This window comes from Pseudogymnoascus verrucosus (assembly GCF_001662655.1).
Source record: "Pseudogymnoascus verrucosus strain UAMH 10579 unplaced genomic scaffold scaffold_1, whole genome shotgun sequence".
NCBI classification, from domain to species: Eukaryota; Fungi; Ascomycota; class Leotiomycetes; order Thelebolales; family Thelebolaceae; genus Pseudogymnoascus; species Pseudogymnoascus verrucosus.
In genome coordinates this window covers 246,150-264,287 of record NW_017263652.1, presented here as the reverse complement: position 1 = coordinate 264,287, position 18,138 = coordinate 246,150, and the positions used below count along the sequence as shown (strand labels likewise).

At 53.3% G+C, this 18,138-nt stretch overlaps 6 protein-coding genes across 6 annotated transcripts; 1 reads left to right on the top strand and 5 right to left on the bottom strand.

The window, feature by feature from the left end:
• Positions 1-204: 204 nt before the first annotated feature.
• On the bottom strand, positions 205-1,446 carry MDM12 (ERMES complex subunit mdm12; the record flags this gene model as incomplete). The annotated part of the gene is made up of 1 exon (XM_018269625.1): positions 205-1,446. The coding sequence occupies one exon, from the start codon at positions 1,444-1,446 to the stop codon at positions 205-207; it is 1,242 nt and encodes a 413-aa protein (XP_018135291.1).
• Positions 1,447-3,343: 1,897 nt separating this feature from the next.
• Positions 3,344-3,704, bottom strand: VE01_00091 (uncharacterized protein; the record flags this gene model as incomplete). The annotated part of the gene is made up of 2 exons (XM_018269624.1): positions 3,344-3,626; positions 3,679-3,704. 2 exons carry the CDS (start codon positions 3,702-3,704, stop codon positions 3,344-3,346), a joined length of 309 nt encoding a protein of 102 aa, XP_018135294.1.
• A 5,655-nt stretch (positions 3,705-9,359) lies between these two features.
• VE01_00090 (uncharacterized protein) lies at positions 9,360-11,862 on the bottom strand. Its single transcript, XM_059463247.1, has 3 exons — positions 11,133-11,862; positions 10,890-11,031; positions 9,360-10,606 (listed from the first exon to the last, which is right to left on the bottom strand). Exons 1-3 carry the CDS (start codon positions 11,224-11,226, stop codon positions 9,553-9,555), a joined length of 1,290 nt encoding a protein of 429 aa, XP_059320134.1. The 5' UTR covers positions 11,227-11,862; the 3' UTR covers positions 9,360-9,552.
• Positions 11,863-12,001: 139 nt separating this feature from the next.
• On the top strand, positions 12,002-13,030 carry VE01_00089 (uncharacterized protein). Its single transcript, XM_018269622.2, has 3 exons — positions 12,002-12,275; positions 12,332-12,406; positions 12,602-13,030. The coding sequence occupies exons 1-3, from the start codon at positions 12,261-12,263 to the stop codon at positions 12,743-12,745; spliced, it is 234 nt and encodes a 77-aa protein (XP_018134997.1). The 5' UTR covers positions 12,002-12,260; the 3' UTR covers positions 12,746-13,030.
• VE01_00088 (uncharacterized protein) lies at positions 12,905-14,588 on the bottom strand. The gene is made up of 2 exons (XM_018269621.2): positions 14,242-14,588; positions 12,905-14,002 (listed from the first exon to the last, which is right to left on the bottom strand). Exons 1-2 carry the CDS (start codon positions 14,442-14,444, stop codon positions 13,072-13,074), a joined length of 1,134 nt encoding a protein of 377 aa, XP_018134998.1. The 5' UTR covers positions 14,445-14,588; the 3' UTR covers positions 12,905-13,071.
• Positions 14,589-14,640: 52 nt separating this feature from the next.
• VE01_00087 (uncharacterized protein) lies at positions 14,641-18,096 on the bottom strand. Its single transcript, XM_018269620.2, has 2 exons — positions 17,539-18,096; positions 14,641-17,486 (listed from the first exon to the last, which is right to left on the bottom strand). The coding sequence occupies exons 1-2, from the start codon at positions 17,916-17,918 to the stop codon at positions 14,819-14,821; spliced, it is 3,048 nt and encodes a 1,015-aa protein (XP_018135001.1). The 5' UTR covers positions 17,919-18,096; the 3' UTR covers positions 14,641-14,818.
• Positions 18,097-18,138: the final 42 nt, after the last annotated feature.

The window sequence follows — 18,138 nt, the reverse complement described above, 5'->3', positions numbered from 1 at the left end:
GACAACAGACACTGTGCAGCTCATTTATATATTGGTATTCTGCATAGCGTGGCGCTGGGAATGACCTGGGAATGCCTGGGACTCGCCTGGGTAGTATAACCAGGAAGTATTTGCTGGGAATTGCATCACACTAGGCCGCCTATCATGGCCCGCAACAGGGCTCGGGACGTACATAGCCGTCCGCAGCCACTAGGTTCCCCTCCATCAGACCAGAAAGGTCCAGAAGCTGGGGTATACAAATTCATCCTCAAAGATGCGCCTGACCTGTTCCAAGACAAACTTCTCGACCTTGCCCACATTCTTCAGAACCTGCTTTCCGTTCTCCCGCTGGCCGATCTCACTCTCGACCTTGATTTCCTGTAGGAGTCCCCCCATCTTGAGACCGTTGGGGGTGCCCGCAGGGTCATCCAAATCTTCGGGCCCAATGGCATTCAGCGCATCTTCGTGTGACAAAAAACAAAAGTGGGCCTTCTTCCTAATGTATGCCAGCACTGCCACGCCATCGAATGAGAGCCCGGTAATGTTGAGTTTCAGAGGGATTCCGACAAAACTGGGCATGGGATAGTCCAACAGGATCTCCGCAGTGAGTGACAGCCTGATGTCGCCGGAGTAACGGACGCGGAAGACGGTCTGCAGGTCTTCGACACGGGGCTCCTTGAAACGACGGGGCGGTGAGGTTGGCTCGTCGTCGATGGCTTCGTTCAGCAGACCATCCTGCGTGGGAGGACGTGTGCCAGGTGGCGAGAATGTCGACACGCTCCCCCGCTCCAAGGCCTGTTGGGCAGCATCCCCGATGGAGGGGGCCATGGAACTGCCACTTGCAGAGTGACGGTGGCTGATTCTGCGATTTCCTAATTGGGCGCTGCGATCCGGCCAGCCATGAGGAAGGTGTGCCCCCGCCACCGCTGCAAGAGGGGTCTGAGTCCCCGAGAGGCCAGAAGCAAGATGGGAATGAAAGTAGTTAAGATTTGAAGTACCTCCTGATATGCCGGGGGTGTGTGGGCCGAAGAATGAATTTCCCTGCTCTGAAGGTTGCAGACCTCGACTCCCAGTAAACCGTGTGTCAGCGTAAAGGGCAGAGTTCCTGTCATGAGGCGGTCGGCTGGAACGCGCCTCTCTGTCGGTTCGCCGTCTCTCCCTAAGAGTGCGGGCTTCAGGGGTGGTGGTGGGTGGCTTCCATCCTACATCATCACCTCCCGCCTCCTCATCAGAGGCGGACTCCTCGTCATTTTCCTCGTAGAAATCCGCCAATGGGTCACAGATGTCCTTGAGCTCTATCTCCGGGGCCACCGACCCGAATTCAAATGTGTGGACCTTGACCGACTTAATGAACCGGGGTAACGTCACTGTCTGGAATCTGTCATGTATGAACGTGCGGATCGTCTCCGCCAAGGCAATTCCGTCAGGGCCAGATGTGACGGTTTCCCAGTTGAGATCAATGGACATCTGGTAGCTTGACAATTGTCATCACCTTGTTGTGGAGTTATGTTGTTGGAAGCGTCAGTGTGAAATGTTCCTATCGCTGCTTTAGAGTGGGTATATGGTCACGTGAAATATACCAAGGTGCGCCTCCGGAGACGCAGGGCCGCTGATAGGGCCGCCGCCAGCAGGGTTCTAGCCGCCATCAAGGTGATAGTTGGGCGCCTCGAGATTCGATTTCCTATCTGATAATTACCGACACCCCAGATTGCTGCAAACGAGGCGAAATGGCAAAATGTGATGAATTACGGAAAAACTGCAAGGGCAACGGGATTCTACGGGGGCGTTGTAGTATCATGTTCCCTTGCATTCCAAGATCCCTTCTAAGCCGGGGTAGCTCCGGAGTCACCTTCATTTCTTTGTGAATGTTGTCTCGTTGTACTTCTACATCATCTATCTATTTGGCACTTATGTGAGCTCGATCCCATCGTTTCTGCAACTTCAGCCGGCTTGAAGCAAGGATCTGGCAGACTATCTATCGTCGAACCCCTCCCCTCTGCACCAGTTATCACCAACATCATCAAAGCAAATTGTGCCGTCCAAAGCATCGGGTCCACCAGAACTCCTCCTAGCGAGCCCACTGGGCAGACCAAGCAAATTGGGCGTTGATCTGGATACCGCGGCACCTGAAAAATGCCCTCAAAGCATTCCATTATCCAACATCCAACAGACTCCACCGGGCTAGTGTGGGCAGATCTCGGACGCAGCGTTCCTGTGAACTTGGGGGCCGAATACGCCGCCATCATGAGTTGCTCTGACCTCTGATGTAAAAAATGATTTTTCGGAATGCCGCGAAGCAAAGATGCCTCGAATGTGCCTTCGTGTTGTCCTACCCAATGGCGGACGCCTCGTCGCGGCATAGCCGCCCGGGACGCTGCAGCAGGAATCTTAAACGAGCGCACCTCCCCCAACCACATTTTGCTGCTTTCTATGCATGAGAAATATCACATGATTGACATTTTATGCGACCCAGGCAGGGTTGAGGGGCTACGTCAAAGATGAATGCATAAAGTGATTTGGGCCGGATGGCAGCCCATTCCTCCCCGACCAATATTATTTAAATAAAATGTAAATTCTTTTTGTGTTGGAGAATGCTGCGGGGAACGGGGGATCGACGAGACTACTGTGGCCGGCAAGCACGAGACGGCTTCAGCCGGTGTACAGCATGGTGCAGCGGGTACGGCCTCCCTCCCTCCCTCCCGTCTCTCGTTTGCATCTCGTTGCATTTCGTTCCCATTTCAGTCACCGGCCCCACCGAGCTTTTTGCCCACGTTGGCTGTCGCCGCTGTTAGACGGCTTTCGTATCACTGGCACGTTGCACCCGCGACCATGTCTCTAGCAGCACGTACTGTGCTGCTTGTGGGGGATCAGGCGGCAGTTGCAGCGCTCACTTGCCATATGCTCGGAGATGATGGAGGGGTGCAGAAACACAAATTTATTATCCAACTTTGCCCTGTCTGGCTCTATGTGAAAAGAGAGTCATTTGACTCGGGTTTGCTAAAGAATGTCCAAAATAAATGTGCCCCTATGGGGCACTATATGAATTAATGGTGGGCGTGTCGTGCAAAACAGACAGAGTATCCATAACAACGCGGCAGCCCTAGAAATGCTTGCGCCACTGATCGTGGGCAGAAAATAAACAACAGATATCCACTCAAACGATGCCAGTTTTCCCATAACCAAACTCCTTTAAAAATGCTGATAGCGTTCTTGTATGCGAGACTGTTCCACCGCCGAGAATTATAACCCATAGCGAAGCTTATAAAAGGTTGAGTGGTCCGGACCAGAGATACAAAGGTTGATCAACTAGCCCAAAGGGCCGTACAATGCCGCAACGACGCAGCATAATTCAGCTCTGATGAGCCTATCGGAGTTTAGTCTTTGACCTTTCGCCGTTCTCGCCGTGCTTGTCGCAGGTATCATCGTTCTTAAATGAGACGGATTTCTTCCGGTCACACTTCTCACCATCGCCAGAGCAACCTGACGTCTTGACCCAGGTCACCGCTGTGCACCCACATTGGTAGGTGGTCGTAATCTTTTGACACATATCGATGATTTCTACTCTGAGCCTTGGACCTGGATGTGCAGGTTCGGCGATATGTGTGAAGGTGGGCTGCTGAGAGTGGTGCGAGCTGAGTAGGTTCGAGCTGGACAACGTTAGAATCTTCTGGGCAACGGGAGGAGTTTGAAACGGTTGACTTCGCCCATCCTGAAGTAGGAGCCATGGTAGTTTGAGAGCATGGGAATTATACGTACTATATGATATTATTCGCGGTCTACCGATTTGGATATGTGCAGTGGTGGTGAGCTCGCGGGTTTGCTTTGAGGATGGGAACCTTAAGAGAAGGTTGGACGAGATATTTATCTTCGTTCGAAATGGTCGAACGAGAACATGAATTCAGAGGAGACAATGGTTTGGTTTATAAGGTATTTCCCTGCATTCCGAGGGGCCGGGTATTGGTCTGTATGAATTCAGTCCGTGTAGTTGTTTGCCATGCCTGTGGGATGGATGTTGTAGAGTGCGTCGATGAGAAATATGCCTGTCCTGTCCAACGGCCGTGTGCCTTATTGGTGGTTGTTTGTCTCTCAAGTTCTTAGTGCCAATGTGATGAATGAAATGAGGAGTTAGATGCAGCCATTGATATTATCACGCAAGGCTATGTATGTAGTAGGGTAGGTTCCAACGGGTTGAGATAATATATCAATCAGCCCCCAGGGAGAGTACTGTAAAAGGGAAAATGGAGGAAGAAGCACACAAGTGTGGACATGGAGGACCTTGTAAGTATATGGGTAGTATTTGTACATGGAATGCCTTTTTAGGGCAGAAATAATTGAAAGCCGATAAGGTTGTTGGCAAAGAGGCCAGGTAGTGAGTGGATGTATTGATGGAGGAGGATAGTCGAATAAGAGAAGAGTATCAGAGGAATGATAGTCTGCAGTGTCAGGGAAGGATGACAGTAGTAGGCAGTAGTATATGGGGGTAGTTGGTTGTTCAATGTGGGATAGTGGAGGAGGAGAAAGAGAGGGACGAATAGTTGTAGGGGTATAATAAAGAGACGGAGCCACTCCTAGAGCTCATTGTCGCCAAGAAACCAGGTACTCCTCACCCCGTCCTCACCCCGTCCTCACCCCGTCTATCCACTAACAGCACATACCACATTCACTATACTAGTAGCACTAACAGCAATTAACAGCACTAAACAATACTGTAACAGTACTAACTAACAGCACTAACTTACTATAGAGAACCGGGGAATGGAACAGTCAGGCTACTGCTGCTTTAATGTACTCTACTGCACTCTACTGCTGCACTCAAATGCACTGCACTGCGAACAGAGACAACAAACAGCATGAATATCGACTATCATTGTAGGTAATGTACTCCACGGTCTCCCCGACTCGTCTCGGACATGCAGCATCCCACATAAATCATTTGTATTTTATTTCACGGTATTTTACGGTATTTTAATTTTAATTCCTATTATTTCTATTATTTTATCCTTCCCTTCCCTCTCATTCCCTCTCACTCGCCAAATACAGCAAGAACGATAGATTCTTCGCTCGGACGATCGAGCCAGGTGCGCCTTCCTAGAGCCAGAGCGAGCATCCGGGCGATGTAACGCTGGGCGATATGCAGCTGCATATGTATGTTCTATGCTGGACATTCCCGGCCTCATGCCAGGCCTTCAAAACTGGTCACTGTGGCTGGGACAACAAACATTCCACACGTCTTCTTTCAACCGATATTGCCCAGGTACTTCTCCTAATACTTCTGATATACCCTCCGGGATCTCGCCACCTCGACGCTTCGCGGCTGACCCATGATGCCAGGCCAAGGGTGCCATGTGCGTTCCTATTAGCTGCTCCTCGATCGCGGCGCTTAGAACCTCCTTCCCCCCTCCTCGTCTGCCTCTCCTCACCAACGACCTTTCTCGACATGGTAAGCTCTTACCAACAACTCCAGCCAGAGACGGCTAGACTTCCGCAGATGCTCGTACTTCAAAGTACGGGACTAGGTATTCTGCCCCCCCCCCCCCTGGAAGGGGGAAGCCTGCACCCGGCGGAGATCTCGCAGTGTGACAAGACGACCCCTTCTCATCTCTTCTCCATACCTTGTCAACGCTCACCAGACCGCGTCACGGAAGAAACCCATGGTACTTGGGCGTTACTTCTCTCGTCTCTGACCCCCAATCGACGTGCAAGGACGGCGTAAATGTCCGTTATTGACTTGATAAAGCATCACTTGGTGACTCTACTATTGGCTGCCGGTGACATCTTCATCCAACAGACGGTTACGAGGCATATGTTGTTGGTTGCATTCTTCGCATCAAAAGGTCCGAACCGTGGCCGCATGGCTTACGGCCCACGCACGAAAGCCGTTATATGGAGATCCCTCAATCTTGAGCCATCTACGCCTTTTGTTTGTGAAACTCGAGATTTTTTAGATTACTGGGTTGGTAGTTTTCAGTCCCTGGCGTGGAAGGACGCAAGGGCGACGACGACATGACAGGTAGCATGCCCGGCCGGCACTGCATCATTCCAACAATGCGAGCAAACTGAAATCCCCGGGGTCACTCAACACATACCGTGATAGCCCCCCCTTTCCAATGATGGCCGCTCTAAGCACTCTCAAGAGCTTTCCCCTGTCCCTGGCCAAGCGTGCAAGCATCAAACGGCTGGACCGCAGGTGGGCGATCAGTTAGTGGCACAATAACGCGGACGACGTCCCATCTCGTGTTTGCAACACCTCGTTTACTGGCGGGGGCCAAAAACGCAACAGTTGCAAGACCCCCGCTCCCATACACATGTGGAGGGGCCGGCTGATAGACTGACGACGGACGGAGCGAGGCCGCCACCTCTCTGATTCCGGAGATCCCCCTACTCTGCCGCAGCACGGCACAGAAACATCGCACACTCCACTCCATATGCAGTTGTCCGGCGACACCTCAGCTCGCTTCCCCTAGGGTCCTCTTGGGGCCAAGCAACGTCGGTTCCTTCCCTGGGGAGATGCTCCTACTGTGAATTTCGTGCGGATCCATGTTTCAACATCCTCGCCTCCACCCCACAGCTGTGCATGCCTGGCGTCTGACGACCAGGTTCATAAACGCGACATTATTATGGTCTGATCTGCTATAGTACTTGCCAATGTTAGTGGTCGCAATTAAATGGGTCTGTCAGCTCAAGGGTTGAACGGCTCGCTGATTGTTGCGCATCCAACAGCAGAAAGGTTGACGTTCAACGGTAACGGTTAATCTAAGTTTTGCGGATGGCTGCTGACTGGCTGCTGATCACCCAGGCGGCACAAACGACCGCAAAACCGTGGCATTATAAATATAAATATGCCCCAAAATTAACTGTATCTATATCGAAGGAAGCGGGAATTTCGACAGACATGGAAATCCGAAATCCGAGACGCCATTCACGCAAACACCGCCGCTACCGACAAATAAAGAAAGTGACACGTCCCTTTCTTTTTCCGGCGAGGTCCAAAAAGTTTGTGCCGGCTTCGCGAATGACATGCGTCTCCTAAGCGCCGTTGAAAAACACAAAACCAACCCCCAGGCCTCCCCCGTCCAACAACGCACAACGGCTCGCTCGCTCGCACGCGCGTCAAGCCATAGCGGAGCCCCCGGCCGACTATGCGACCATTGATGACCCGATTCCCGCGTCGCCCGCCCCAACTGCAACCCTCCTGCATTACCACATCCCTCTCCACCCCCGTGACCGCCCTCACAGGCACACACAGCCAGCAGCACCACAAGCCCCCATCCCCTTGGCCCCCACGACATTTTCCACGCCAGCAACAACGCACCAGCGTGATCTCCGTGATCGCCACAACCTCCCCCTAGACACACCTCCACCGCCCTCCCTCCCCTCGGCCCCCCGACGCTTGCCCCCCCCACCGCCCCGCTAACACACAAACAGCCCTCCTCCGACCGCCGCTGTTGGAACCACTTAAGCTTCACCCCCCCCCCGGACATGCCCTCTGCATCCCCGGCCTGCCCTAGGCCTCGCGGCTGCGTGCCTCCTGGCGCAGCAGCGCGCTGTCCCTCCGCCCCACTGCGCCCTACGCCAGCTGGCAGGCAAGCAAGTGCCGCTGCTGCCCTCTCGCCTGGGGCGCGCGGAAACTCGCTTCCGGTATCTCGCCCCCGCGCGCGAGTCTGGAAGTGTCATCCCAGAGGTGGTGACCCTAGAAAGGTCGGCGTAAAGGGCTGTCCCAGAAGGGAATCCCAGAGCGGCGTGGCGCGGTTGGATCATTGCCGTGCGTGCGTGTGCGTGTGTGTGCATCGGTGTTGGTGATCCCGCTGCAGCTCGCCGCGCCCTTGACCGAATCGACTCGTCTCGACGCGGTTGTTTGTCTGTTTGTCCAAGCGGACTAGCTAGGCTGAGGAACGCATGTCGTGTTTGCAGCGCTGGGCGCGCGGGATCGCGTGAGCGAAGGCAGGGTGGCTGCGTCTGCGTCTGCGGCCGTCGGTCAGGCACCAGTGGGTGTAGGTAGGTAGTAGGAGCGGGACTTTTGCGAGAGGTGGGTTCGGGCGCTGGGGCGGAGAATATGCCTTGCGGATATTAAGGGTGTTGCATACTCTATTTCGTAGCCGGTGTTGGCGCCAAAAAGGGGTGTGGTCCGAGGTGAGGATGGGATGGCTCAGGGGCTGGGGGGGGTTCACGTGATGATTTAGCTGATGCATGTTGGGGATTAGGGGGTCGGTTTATGGGTTGCGTTACATGATATAGAGTAGTTATTCTTCAGCGGATGCATGTTGGGAATATCAGGTCTGATTATGGGCCGGTCTACAAGGTTCAGATCATTAATTCTTCAGCGGATGCAGTTGGGAATAGGAGGTCTGATTATGGGCCGGTCTATAACGTACAGATCATCAATTCTTCAGCGGATGCATGTTGGGAATAGGAGGTCTGTTTATGGGTCGGTCTACATGGTACATACAGAACCGGTTTTTCAGCGGCTGTATGTTGGGAATTTAGGGGGCCTGTTTATGGGCCGCTCTATATTATTCAGCAAATGCATGTTGGAGATTTAGGGGGTCTGATTCTAGGCCGGTAAAGATCACCAATTCCTCAGCGGATGCATGTTAGGGATGGGGTGGTCGGTTTATACGTCATGTTGTTGGTTACATGCTACAGATTAATTATTATTCAGAGGATGCATGTTGGAGAGTGTATGATGGGGTCTGTTTAAGGGCCAGTCTCCATTCATCGGCGGATGCATGTTGGAGATTTAGGAGCTCTCTCGTTACGGGCCGCTCTATATTCTTCAGCGGATACACGTCAGAGATTATAGGGGATCTGTCTAAGGGCCAGTCTACATCCTTCGACGGATGCGTGTTGGAAATTTAGGGGGTCTCTTTACGGGCTGGTCTATATTCTTCAGCAGATACATGTTGGAAACTTAGGGGGTCTCTGTATGGGCCAGTCTATATTTCAGCGGATGCACGTTGGGAGCAGGAGGCCTGTTTATGGGCTGGTCTACATGGTTCAGATCATTAATCCTTCAGCGGATGCGTGTTGGAGAATTAAGGGTTCTCGTTCTTGTTACGAGCCGGTCTCTATTCTTCAGCGGATGCATGTTGGAAACTTAAGGGGGTCTCTTTCTAAGCCAGTCTTCATTCTTCAGCGGATGCATGTCAGAGATTTTGAGGGATCTGTTTCTGGGCCAGTCTCCATTCCTCAGCGGATACATGTTGGAAACTTAGGAGGTCTCGTTCTAGGCCGGTCTCAATCCTCAATTCTTCGGCAGATGCATGTTGTTGGACATTCAAGAAGTCAGCGTATAAGTCTCATTACATTGCTACAGAGGTTAAACACACCACCACCACAACCCCGCCCATTCCCACTCCTCACTCATATGCCCATTTCCCACCCCCCCTTCCAGCGCCAACACCCCTTCCCAGAACCGGGCCGTTTGTGTGCGTAAAAAAAAAAGCCATCTAATAATTACATTGCTCCATGCGTGTATATTCCCATCCCATCATCACATCATCTCTCATCCATCCCAAGGGGGGGATCTCATAACCTCCCCCCCTCTCCCCCCCGCCCCCATTACAACCCTCACAATCACCCCTGCCGTCCCAACATCCCCAAACACCCCGCCTTACACCCCACCTTCTCCGGATCGCCCTCCTCGCTCCTCCTCGACCGTCCCCTCCTAACCCTCTTCCCCGCCTCCCCTTTCTCCTCCCCTCCCTTCCCCTTCTCCTTCGGCGACCCATCCCTCTTCCCCAACAACGGCGCATTCCCAACTTCACCCTCGACTTTCTGCTCTTCTTCGTCCAGTTTCTCCATCATACCTTTACACCCTTCCTCCCCCCCAACGCGCGAGAACCGCCGGTTTCGTAATGGTGGTGGGCTGACTACTCGCGCTAGCGCGGCGCCTTTGCATTTTAGATCCTCTAGCACGGTCTCGAGCTTTTCTTCCGTTGTGCGCGGGCGTTCTGGACAGGGTGGCGGCGGGTTAGCGTCGCGGAGGCGTTGGGACGCGCGACGTGCTAGGGTTTTGGGGTCGGGGATCTCGGACTCCGGGAGTTTAGGCCGGGGAGGGCGTGGTTTCCGCGCTGAAAGAGACTCGCTGGATGTCGTCTTGTTGGGTTTGAGGGTGGGTGTTGATTTTGATTTATGTGGTGTGGGGTGGCTGGAGGTGCGTTCTGGTGGTGCGGAATCTTCGTTTGATTTTCGGCGCTGAGAGGGCGTGATTCTGGAATTTTGGATTGAAGCCGCGGATTCGGGTTTGAGTTCCTCGGCGCCTCCGCGCATGATAACAAAGGCTGTTCGTTCTACCTCCCTCGCGCCGACACCGAGTCGTTCCATGAGTTCCTTAGCGCGCACCTCGAGCTGCTCATACTCTTTCAAACTATACTTGATACTCTGTTCCTTCCCCCCGCAGACGAGCCAGCGATACGCCTCATCGGAGAAGAAAATCACGTTGTCGGGGTCGTGGACGGAGAGGAGGAGGGAGGCGGTGGCGGGACCGACGCCGGAGAGGAGAGACATGGTGCGGATGGCGGAGATGTTGTCTTTCATGGCGAAGGCGGCGAGGGAGGTGGAGGCGACGCCTTGGGGGCTGTTGCCTGAGACGAGCTTGAGGAGGTTGGGGCGGAATTTGCCATGTTTTCTGGGGGAGGGTGTTAGGAGAGGTTTGATGGTAGGTGGGAGTTGTGAGTTGTGAGATGAGAAATCAAGAAGCTGTGGTCGCGATGTGGTCGCGCTGTGGTGACGAGGGTGAAAGAGGACTTGAAAGGCAGGACTGGAAACAAAACAACGCGAGAATAACGAAACAGACAATGTGACCGACCACTCCTCTCATAGAGATGCTCACATACATAGAAACGATGGCAAACACCAAAAAATGACGCCATGCGGGGAATCGCCATGATAACAAACAGAAAAGTACCTACAACTTCCACTTCACCAACCTCACCACATCCTCCCTGTCGAGCGGCACATCCCTCTTATCGCCCTCCCTCTTCATATACCGATTCGGCGCGCTCATAAAGCGAAACCAATCGAGCTCCTCCAGACTCTCCGCATCTCCCTTGACTGCAATCCCGGCAAAAACAGCGCGTCAGCTCAATCTCACAGCCGCGTTATCTCATCGCTGCACCTACTGCCCAGGGTCGGCAGCATGGGCGCGCACGTACCGGTCTTACTCGCTGACAGCGCCTTGAGCAGCGCAGGGTAGCACAGGAGCGTGCTGTCGAACTGCGCTGCTGTGATGGTCTCTGGCAGCAACATGATTTGATTGATGGGGGTTGGGTTGGTGGGGTCGGTCAGACGTCAGCGTCAGCGTCAGCCTTGTCGAACAAGCAGCTTCGTGGCTGTCGCTGATAGATAGATAGATAGATAGCTGTATAGCTCGAATGTTTTTGGCAGGTGTGTTTTCTTGCCCAATTAGAGGGAGGTGATACTGGAAGAGGAGCGAGCTGAGATGGGGTATAGATATTGCGCGGGCATACCTCCGGCTGTTGGTGAATGGGGGTCGGTCGTGCTTGGTTCGGCTTGTTCTCTTGCGCGCCTTCGCGAAAATACGAGTAACACACGTGAACGTGGAAGGTGGAAGGCAGATGCCACTATTTAAACAATGGGATTCTTGCCGATTAATTCCATCTATGTCACTTTGTTATTTTTGGGTTTTAAGTCACTTTTTTTTCATGTTGATTCTGATGTTAGAGACACGAGAGAGGCACAAGAGACATGAGAGAGACAGAGACAAGACAGGACAAGAGAGACAAAAACAGGCCGAAAGACAACAAAGATCCTCCGAGCCCGTGGGGGGATAGACAAGTTAGTGGGCAATAGAGTGCTTTAGCGTGGACCTGCCAAAAACAATAGTTTGTCAATGTACCCTTTGTAGCAAATTGCAGTAGTAAAGGTACTTAACTCGTTTAGAGAAAGTTAGTGGATGTTAGTGGTTTTAGCAGAAAGTTAGTGGTTGCTCCAGGCTCTCTCTACGCGACCTTCCAGCCTTTCCAGGGGCGGACTTAGCAGACACTTAGCGGACAACTTAGCGGAACTCAGGCGGCCGCATCGGCCCTGGCGAGAATGAGAACCTGTGACCTGACCATGTCCTTGTCCTGATTGATTGACAGATTCCATTAGTGCGGGGCGATCCGGGATTTCTCCCTCCCCCCTCCATCTACGAATAATTTGATTTTCCCCTCCCCCAAAAAAAGAATTCCCACCTCCTCACCACCTCCACGCGCCACCCTCTACACATCTCTCAGCTACAAAGATCACCACCAAGTCTCAACTTACTCGAATCCGCAAATATGGGTGGAGGAAACGTAAGACATAACCCCCAACCACCTTGCGCACCGTCGCTGATCAAAAAACCTCTCAGGGAGCCAAGGCAGCGAGCAAGCGCGAACGCGCAGCCAAAGACGCCAAGCCCGCCGCAAAGTCTCAGAAGAAAGTCGTAAGTTCAGCCACATGATGTCCACATGCCGCTTCGACCCCGTGTGACCCCATCCCCGCTCCTCGTACCTGGGAGAGTCCAGTGCGCAACAACCACGCGAGGGTGGGAGGCGCCGTGACCTGATCTGGCGAAAAGGGTTGGGTGTAGACTTTTTTTTGCTGAGTGATGATGCTGACATGAACGGCAATACGGCAGAACGAGCAGGCTATGGATGTCCAGTGCAATATCTGCAAGGCGACTTTCCTGAAGACGAGTCGTGCGCCGGCGCTGACGGAGCATGCCACGAATAAGCATAGCAAGACGCTGCCGGAGTGCTTCCCGAACTTTGTTGTCGCATAAACGAGGATTGTCGACATGATAAGCGTGGAGGGAGGGGTATACACTGGGAGGAGATACGAAAATGAAGGAAGGCTTGGTTGGGTGCGACGAGGGAGATGGGAGGAACATCACACATTTTGATTTTTACGGCAGCGATAGGCGCTCTCGGGGCGTCTGGTGGTATTAGATGAGACGAGTTGAACGAGGCTATGATATACCGTTTGGGTTACGATTCCATGTGCTATCTATCTCTTGACGACTGAGTGCGCCGGATGCATATATGAGAAGTGGATGATAGTGGGGACAAGGCCATCTATTTCAAGGAACCGACTCCCAACTCTACCCCTCTAACTCGCCTCCACAGCTTCCCCCCTCGCCACCCCCCCCTCCTTCTCCTCCCTCTCACTCGCCTGATCCTCTCTAATCTGCCTCAACAACCCCGGATACCATCTCTCCCCCACATCCGGATGGCTCTTAACCCTATTCATCAGCGTCGCCTCCCCCAAATGCTTGTATTTCCCCGTCTTAAACGTAAACTCCACATCATCCAACCTCCCCCCATTCCTCTCCAGCACCTGCCTCCTCAACTCCTTCAGCTCTGCAGGGATCGCCATGCTCTCAAACGTCGCATCGTAACTCACACCCTGAAAGAAGGGGATCGAGTACCGCGCCCCCGTCCCCGGAGGGGGGGATAATACGCGATGCGTGGTTGACGTACACACGCCCCCCGTTAAGGCCTCCATCCCCTGCCCGATAGCAACAACAAGCGTCCCTGCAATCGGCGGACAGTCAACCCACTCCCCCGCCGTATTCTGCACCTGCAACCCCCTATGCTCTGATGCTTGAAGCAGGTAACTACTCAGCATGGAATCCTTATGCGGCCCAACACCCTGCCCTTCCCCTTTGATCCCCAGCTCGGCGAGATCGGGGTATTTCACAATCTTCAGCTTGTGCTGCTGCGAGGCATCGAAGTAGTGCGCGAATGCATTGGGAGGGAGGCCGATGGCTTCGGCGATTAGAGTGGTGAAGAACATGGAGATGGCGCCCATGCGGGACATGTAGTCTTCGAAGGTGGCGCGGAAGGCAGGGAGGAGCGAGGGGGAGGGCCAGAGGTTGGGGGCGAGCAGGTTGTGGTAGAGGGGGGCGGTGGGGAGGGGGAGGGGGTGAGGCGTGGAGATGTCGATTTGTTCGCGGTGGTCGGTGGAGTGGGCGGTGGTTTCGGCGTCGAGGCGGGAGTAGCCTAGGAAGGAGGCGGCGGTTTTCATTTCGATTTTGAGTCTGCGGTGGGGTTAGTATAGGTTCAATTGCGTCTTGAGAGTAGCTGTGAGCTCGCTTCTGCCTAGGTTCATATGCTGTGAGCTCTTATTGAGACCCGTGATATGATAACCACAGCCTGGAGAGACCACGAACGCTCACCCATAGGAAGTCATGCTGTCAAATCCACAGCCCCCCTTGAAATATTCAATCCGCACAAGTATAGAGAGGAAGAAAAACGAGACATAAGAGATGGCACCTACTTCTCCTCCAACGGAATATCAAAGAACCCCACCCCCTCCTTAATAACCCTCTCCGTCAACTCCTCCGGAATCCCCACATTCTTCAAATACAAAAACCCAACCTCAAGCAATGCATGCCTCAGCTCCTCCAGGAACTTAGGTTTCGTCTCTGGGTCCCGTGCCAGCGAGAGGTCGAGGATGGGGATCGAGCTGAACGACGACATTCTCGGGTTTGTGTGCACAGATGCAGGTGTCGTCAGAAGTTGTCACCAAGCTACGCGTACAATATGAAGCAATTAGAGGAAAGATGAAGAGTATGAAGAAGAGAAGGAGCGTGTGCTCCCCCGGCTTTACATTGTTAAACCGCGGTTGTAAACTAAGGGCGACGCCGAGCCATAGACGCGGGGTAAGGCGTCATTCCTCTTATCATCACGTGCTACATTTTTCACAAAAGGGGCAACAGTATCAAACCAGTGGCATCGTTCAAGTGTAGTTGAATGTTCATTCCATTCAAAACTCTACAGCAGTGCCCTGCTAGACAAGAAAGTACTCCTCGCTATGTAACAAAATCCGAACAACCTAGAACACACCCCCCCGCTCACTGCACCCCAATCGGCTTAGCAGAAAACAGCCCCGCGACCTGATAGAACATCTCCTCAATAGGCGGGAGAGCAAACGACGGTCCAATGTCAAAGATATTCGCAAGCTGCTGCTGCGAAACAACCGGTGCTCCATCATCATCCGCATCCTCCTCCATCGCCTCAACATCAGCCATCTCCTCATCCTCCTCCTCAGCCTCCGCCTCCTCAACAAGCTGCATGAGTCCCACAGCTGGCTCCTCAACCACAGCCTCGAGTCCGAGATCCGCGATCGACTGCGCCATCACTGCAGACGCCTGGCTTGCCTTGGGGGTGATAGTCGTGATCTCAGCTGCTGCATCGATGGTGACGTATCCTGGGGAATTCGCTGATGGGACGAGGGCGGTAAGTAGGTGTGGTAGGCTCTGTGCCATTAATGGGACAGCTCGTGCGGCCTCGAAGATAGCGATTTGGCTGTATACCCCGGCCAGAGTGCCTGCGATGTGAACGCCTTCCTTCTCTCTGCCTTTGCATGGGAGGGCAGCGGCGAAGGTCTTGCTTTGCCTGTCGACGCTCAGATGGATCATCTCGGTCTTTTGTTCGAGAGTTAGGGCTAGTTGTCTTGAGCCTAGCTTGACGCCGTATTGAAGCTCGTTTGAGACGATGTCGTAAACGCGCACTTCATCTGCTACTGTGACGAGGTATTGGGAGACTATCGCCATTCGCACGATATCGCCGGTATATGATGTAGGACGCGAGAATTTGACGGTACCGACAGATGGGTCGACGAGGTGAATCACAGCATCGGGTCCGCCGGTCAATGCAGCCGCGAGGACGGAGCCATCCTCGGAGAATGCAAGGCATCCGTGATCTGGTCTTTGCGGAGCGCCAGGAATAGTGACCTCAACCTCCGAAACCGGTTTCGGCAGCGTAACCTGGGCGCGACAGCTCCAGCTAACCAAAGCCTCTCCATCCTTCCCGCGCACAGCGATGCCATCGCGTGTCCTCGTCTTGGGTCGCCAGATGCGGACAGTGCTGTCTTCACCGATAGTAGAGAAGGCGTGAGAGCTGGGGTCTACGACGAGGTCGAAAATTCGGCCAGCGCCGCAGTTCTCGGGCGCCATTGTGTGAGGGGCGTCGATACGCGAAACTAACTCCCAGGTCTCGGCGGTCTTGCTCCATTGCCAGAACTTCAGGTAAACTTCGCGACGCTTGCGTTGCTCGTCGGCGAGGTTAATCGTCGAGTGGCCTAGGTACTCTAGGTCGCGGCGAGGAGGCAGCCATTCATCCACGGTAGCTAACCACAACCCGTCGTGGCTGATTTGCATGTGAGTGACTTGGGGCTCTGAGATGCGGTGGGCGTTGGGCCCAACATTGATATTGGTGATGTTGGTTCTTGACAAGGCCTGGCGGGAGATGTTGTGGGAGGATGCAACGTCGAAGGTCTGGAGATATGGGGTGCTGAGGATTTCCTTGGACAGGGGATTGATTTCTTGGTTCTCTCCAACGGCAAGGAGCAGGTGTGATGGTTGGAGGGGGTTGATAACTGCTGGTGCGTGCTGCACGAGTATCCCGTCACGCTCGTCGTCCTTAACTCTTGAGACCCTGGCATCTAAGGAAACTGAATCTCTAATAACTTGGGCTTGGAGACCAGATATGCTGGTGGTGGGCTTGAGCTCAGCAGTAGAGAGAATCATGGCGGAGTTATCGGCCAGGCGAACAGCGTAAGAGGATCCAGTCGGCGACACAACGATGTTCTGGATAGCCGCTGAAAGATGGGGAAGGAATTGCTTCTTTCCTGTATCGAGTTGCCACAAAACCAAGACAGTCTCGCTACCACCAGAGATGAGATAATTACCATCCAGCGACCACTTGACGCTCTGGACAGCCTTTCTGTGCCAATGCAATTTGCGAGGCAGCATATCAACAGCCGGCTTCCCTGATGCGACAGCATTCTGCGACTGAATCATCTTCCTCAGGAGATCGTTGTGGACGAAAATAGAACCCTTAACATCTCCAACCACAACATCCACAACACCAAAGGTCTCCGCCTTCGATTTTGACTCCTTAGACTTTGACTTCTGGCCCTTGTTTGCGGAGGTGACTCGCACGTCGATGGAGGAGATGTAATCGGTAGATTCGAAGACGCGGAACTCGTATCTGATCTTGTCCACGCTGTCAAAGTCCGTGGTTCTGAGGTTGGCCACCAGGACTCTGCTCTCGGACGCCGCAACAATCAAACTTCCGTTCTTGACGACTTTGAGAATGTGGATGGGCTGCGTAGAGGTGTAGATTGTCCGTGCAACAGTCGGGATATCGCTGCCAGGTGGTGTGAGCTCGTGTGCAGTTACTCTCCATCCTCCATCACGGCGCTCCTCAGTTGTGAAGACAATATCGCGAGTTCGACCGGCGGATGTCATGGAGGATGCCGTCATGTGTGTCATTCCCATCGATGAAGTAGTCCAGAATTGATCCGTTCCACTTCCTGAAACCCAGTTGATGTGATATACAGCTCCATCTGAGCACGCTACCCAGATCATGCTTGGGTCCGTCTCCGAAAGGGCGTACGCAACGATGCGTACATTGGCCGGCCTGGAGCCATTGACGCTGAGGTCGATGGAGCGGTGTAAGAGAGAAGTTACAGTCGAGTAAACGTGAATCGACTGACGGTGTGCGACGATAAGAAACCTATTGCATTTATTAGCCACTGTACAGTCGGAAAGAATCTGTGTGCCCTTACTTTTCGCCATCTGTAAATAAAGGGTCTACGTCGATCATTCGCCCTCCAATCGGTGCTGAGACTTTCCAGTCGGAGTCCTTCAACTTGGAAGTTTTTGACTTGGATGCTTTCCTTGCCTTTTTCTCATTTTCGTCTTCTTTCTGTGCATATTGCTCAAAATCTTCTGCATCAGAAGAATCTAATTTGTCATCGTGGGCAGCAGATCCATTGACCGTTGCGAGCTCATTGTTCTGGTTGATAGGCGCAAAGGCTGCATCCCATCCGCCGCCAGAAATCACAGACGCTGGAGCATCTTCCAGAACATCCGTACTTGCTTTCGCCCGTTTGAGTGTTTCGACTCCCTGCGCCGACCCTCTCTTGCGCTTCAGAACTGAAGCCATTATCGTTGTCAGAGGTTGCCCGTAGCTGGTAAGTTGTGACGTTTCCGCCTCGTGAGCACGTACAAATTGGCTCTTGGGGGAAAAGTAAAAATAATTTTGGCGCTAAGATTGTGGCAGCCTCGCGATTACGGGCTGGTAGCGGAAAAAGTTGCAACGGAATCACCGCGCGCGACACCACCACAAGTTATCTTTACCCTCCATTTCTTCTGCGCGACAACGT

What these genes read in the sequence shown, in the direction of transcription:
- VE01_00090 (XM_059463247.1), bottom strand. Translation starts at nt 11,226, where the DNA reads ATGTTGCTGCCAGAGACCATCACAGCAGCGCAGTTCGACAGCACGCTC. An exon ending in GCTGTCAGCGAGTAAGACCG is followed by an intron (nt 11,032 to 11,132) that starts GTACGTGCGCGC and finishes CCGGGATTGCAG; the next exon opens with TCAAGGGAGATGCGGAGAGT. An exon ending in AGGTTGGTGAAGTGGAAGTT is followed by an intron (nt 10,607 to 10,889) that starts GTAGGTACTTTT and finishes ACCCTCCCCCAG; the next exon opens with AAAACATGGCAAATTCCGCC.
- VE01_00089 (XM_018269622.2), top strand. An exon ending in CAAAGTCTCAGAAGAAAGTC is followed by an intron (nt 12,407 to 12,601) that starts GTAAGTTCAGCC and finishes GCAATACGGCAG; the next exon opens with AACGAGCAGGCTATGGATGT.
- VE01_00088 (XM_018269621.2), bottom strand. Translation starts at nt 14,444, where the DNA reads ATGTCGTCGTTCAGCTCGATCCCCATCCTCGACCTCTCGCTGGCACGG. An exon ending in GATATTCCGTTGGAGGAGAA is followed by an intron (nt 14,003 to 14,241) that starts GTAGGTGCCATC and finishes ACCCCACCGCAG; the next exon opens with ACTCAAAATCGAAATGAAAA.
- VE01_00087 (XM_018269620.2), bottom strand. Translation starts at nt 17,918, where the DNA reads ATGGCTTCAGTTCTGAAGCGCAAGAGAGGGTCGGCGCAGGGAGTCGAA. An exon ending in TTATTTACAGATGGCGAAAA is followed by an intron (nt 17,487 to 17,538) that starts GTAAGGGCACAC and finishes TAAATGCAATAG; the next exon opens with GTTTCTTATCGTCGCACACC.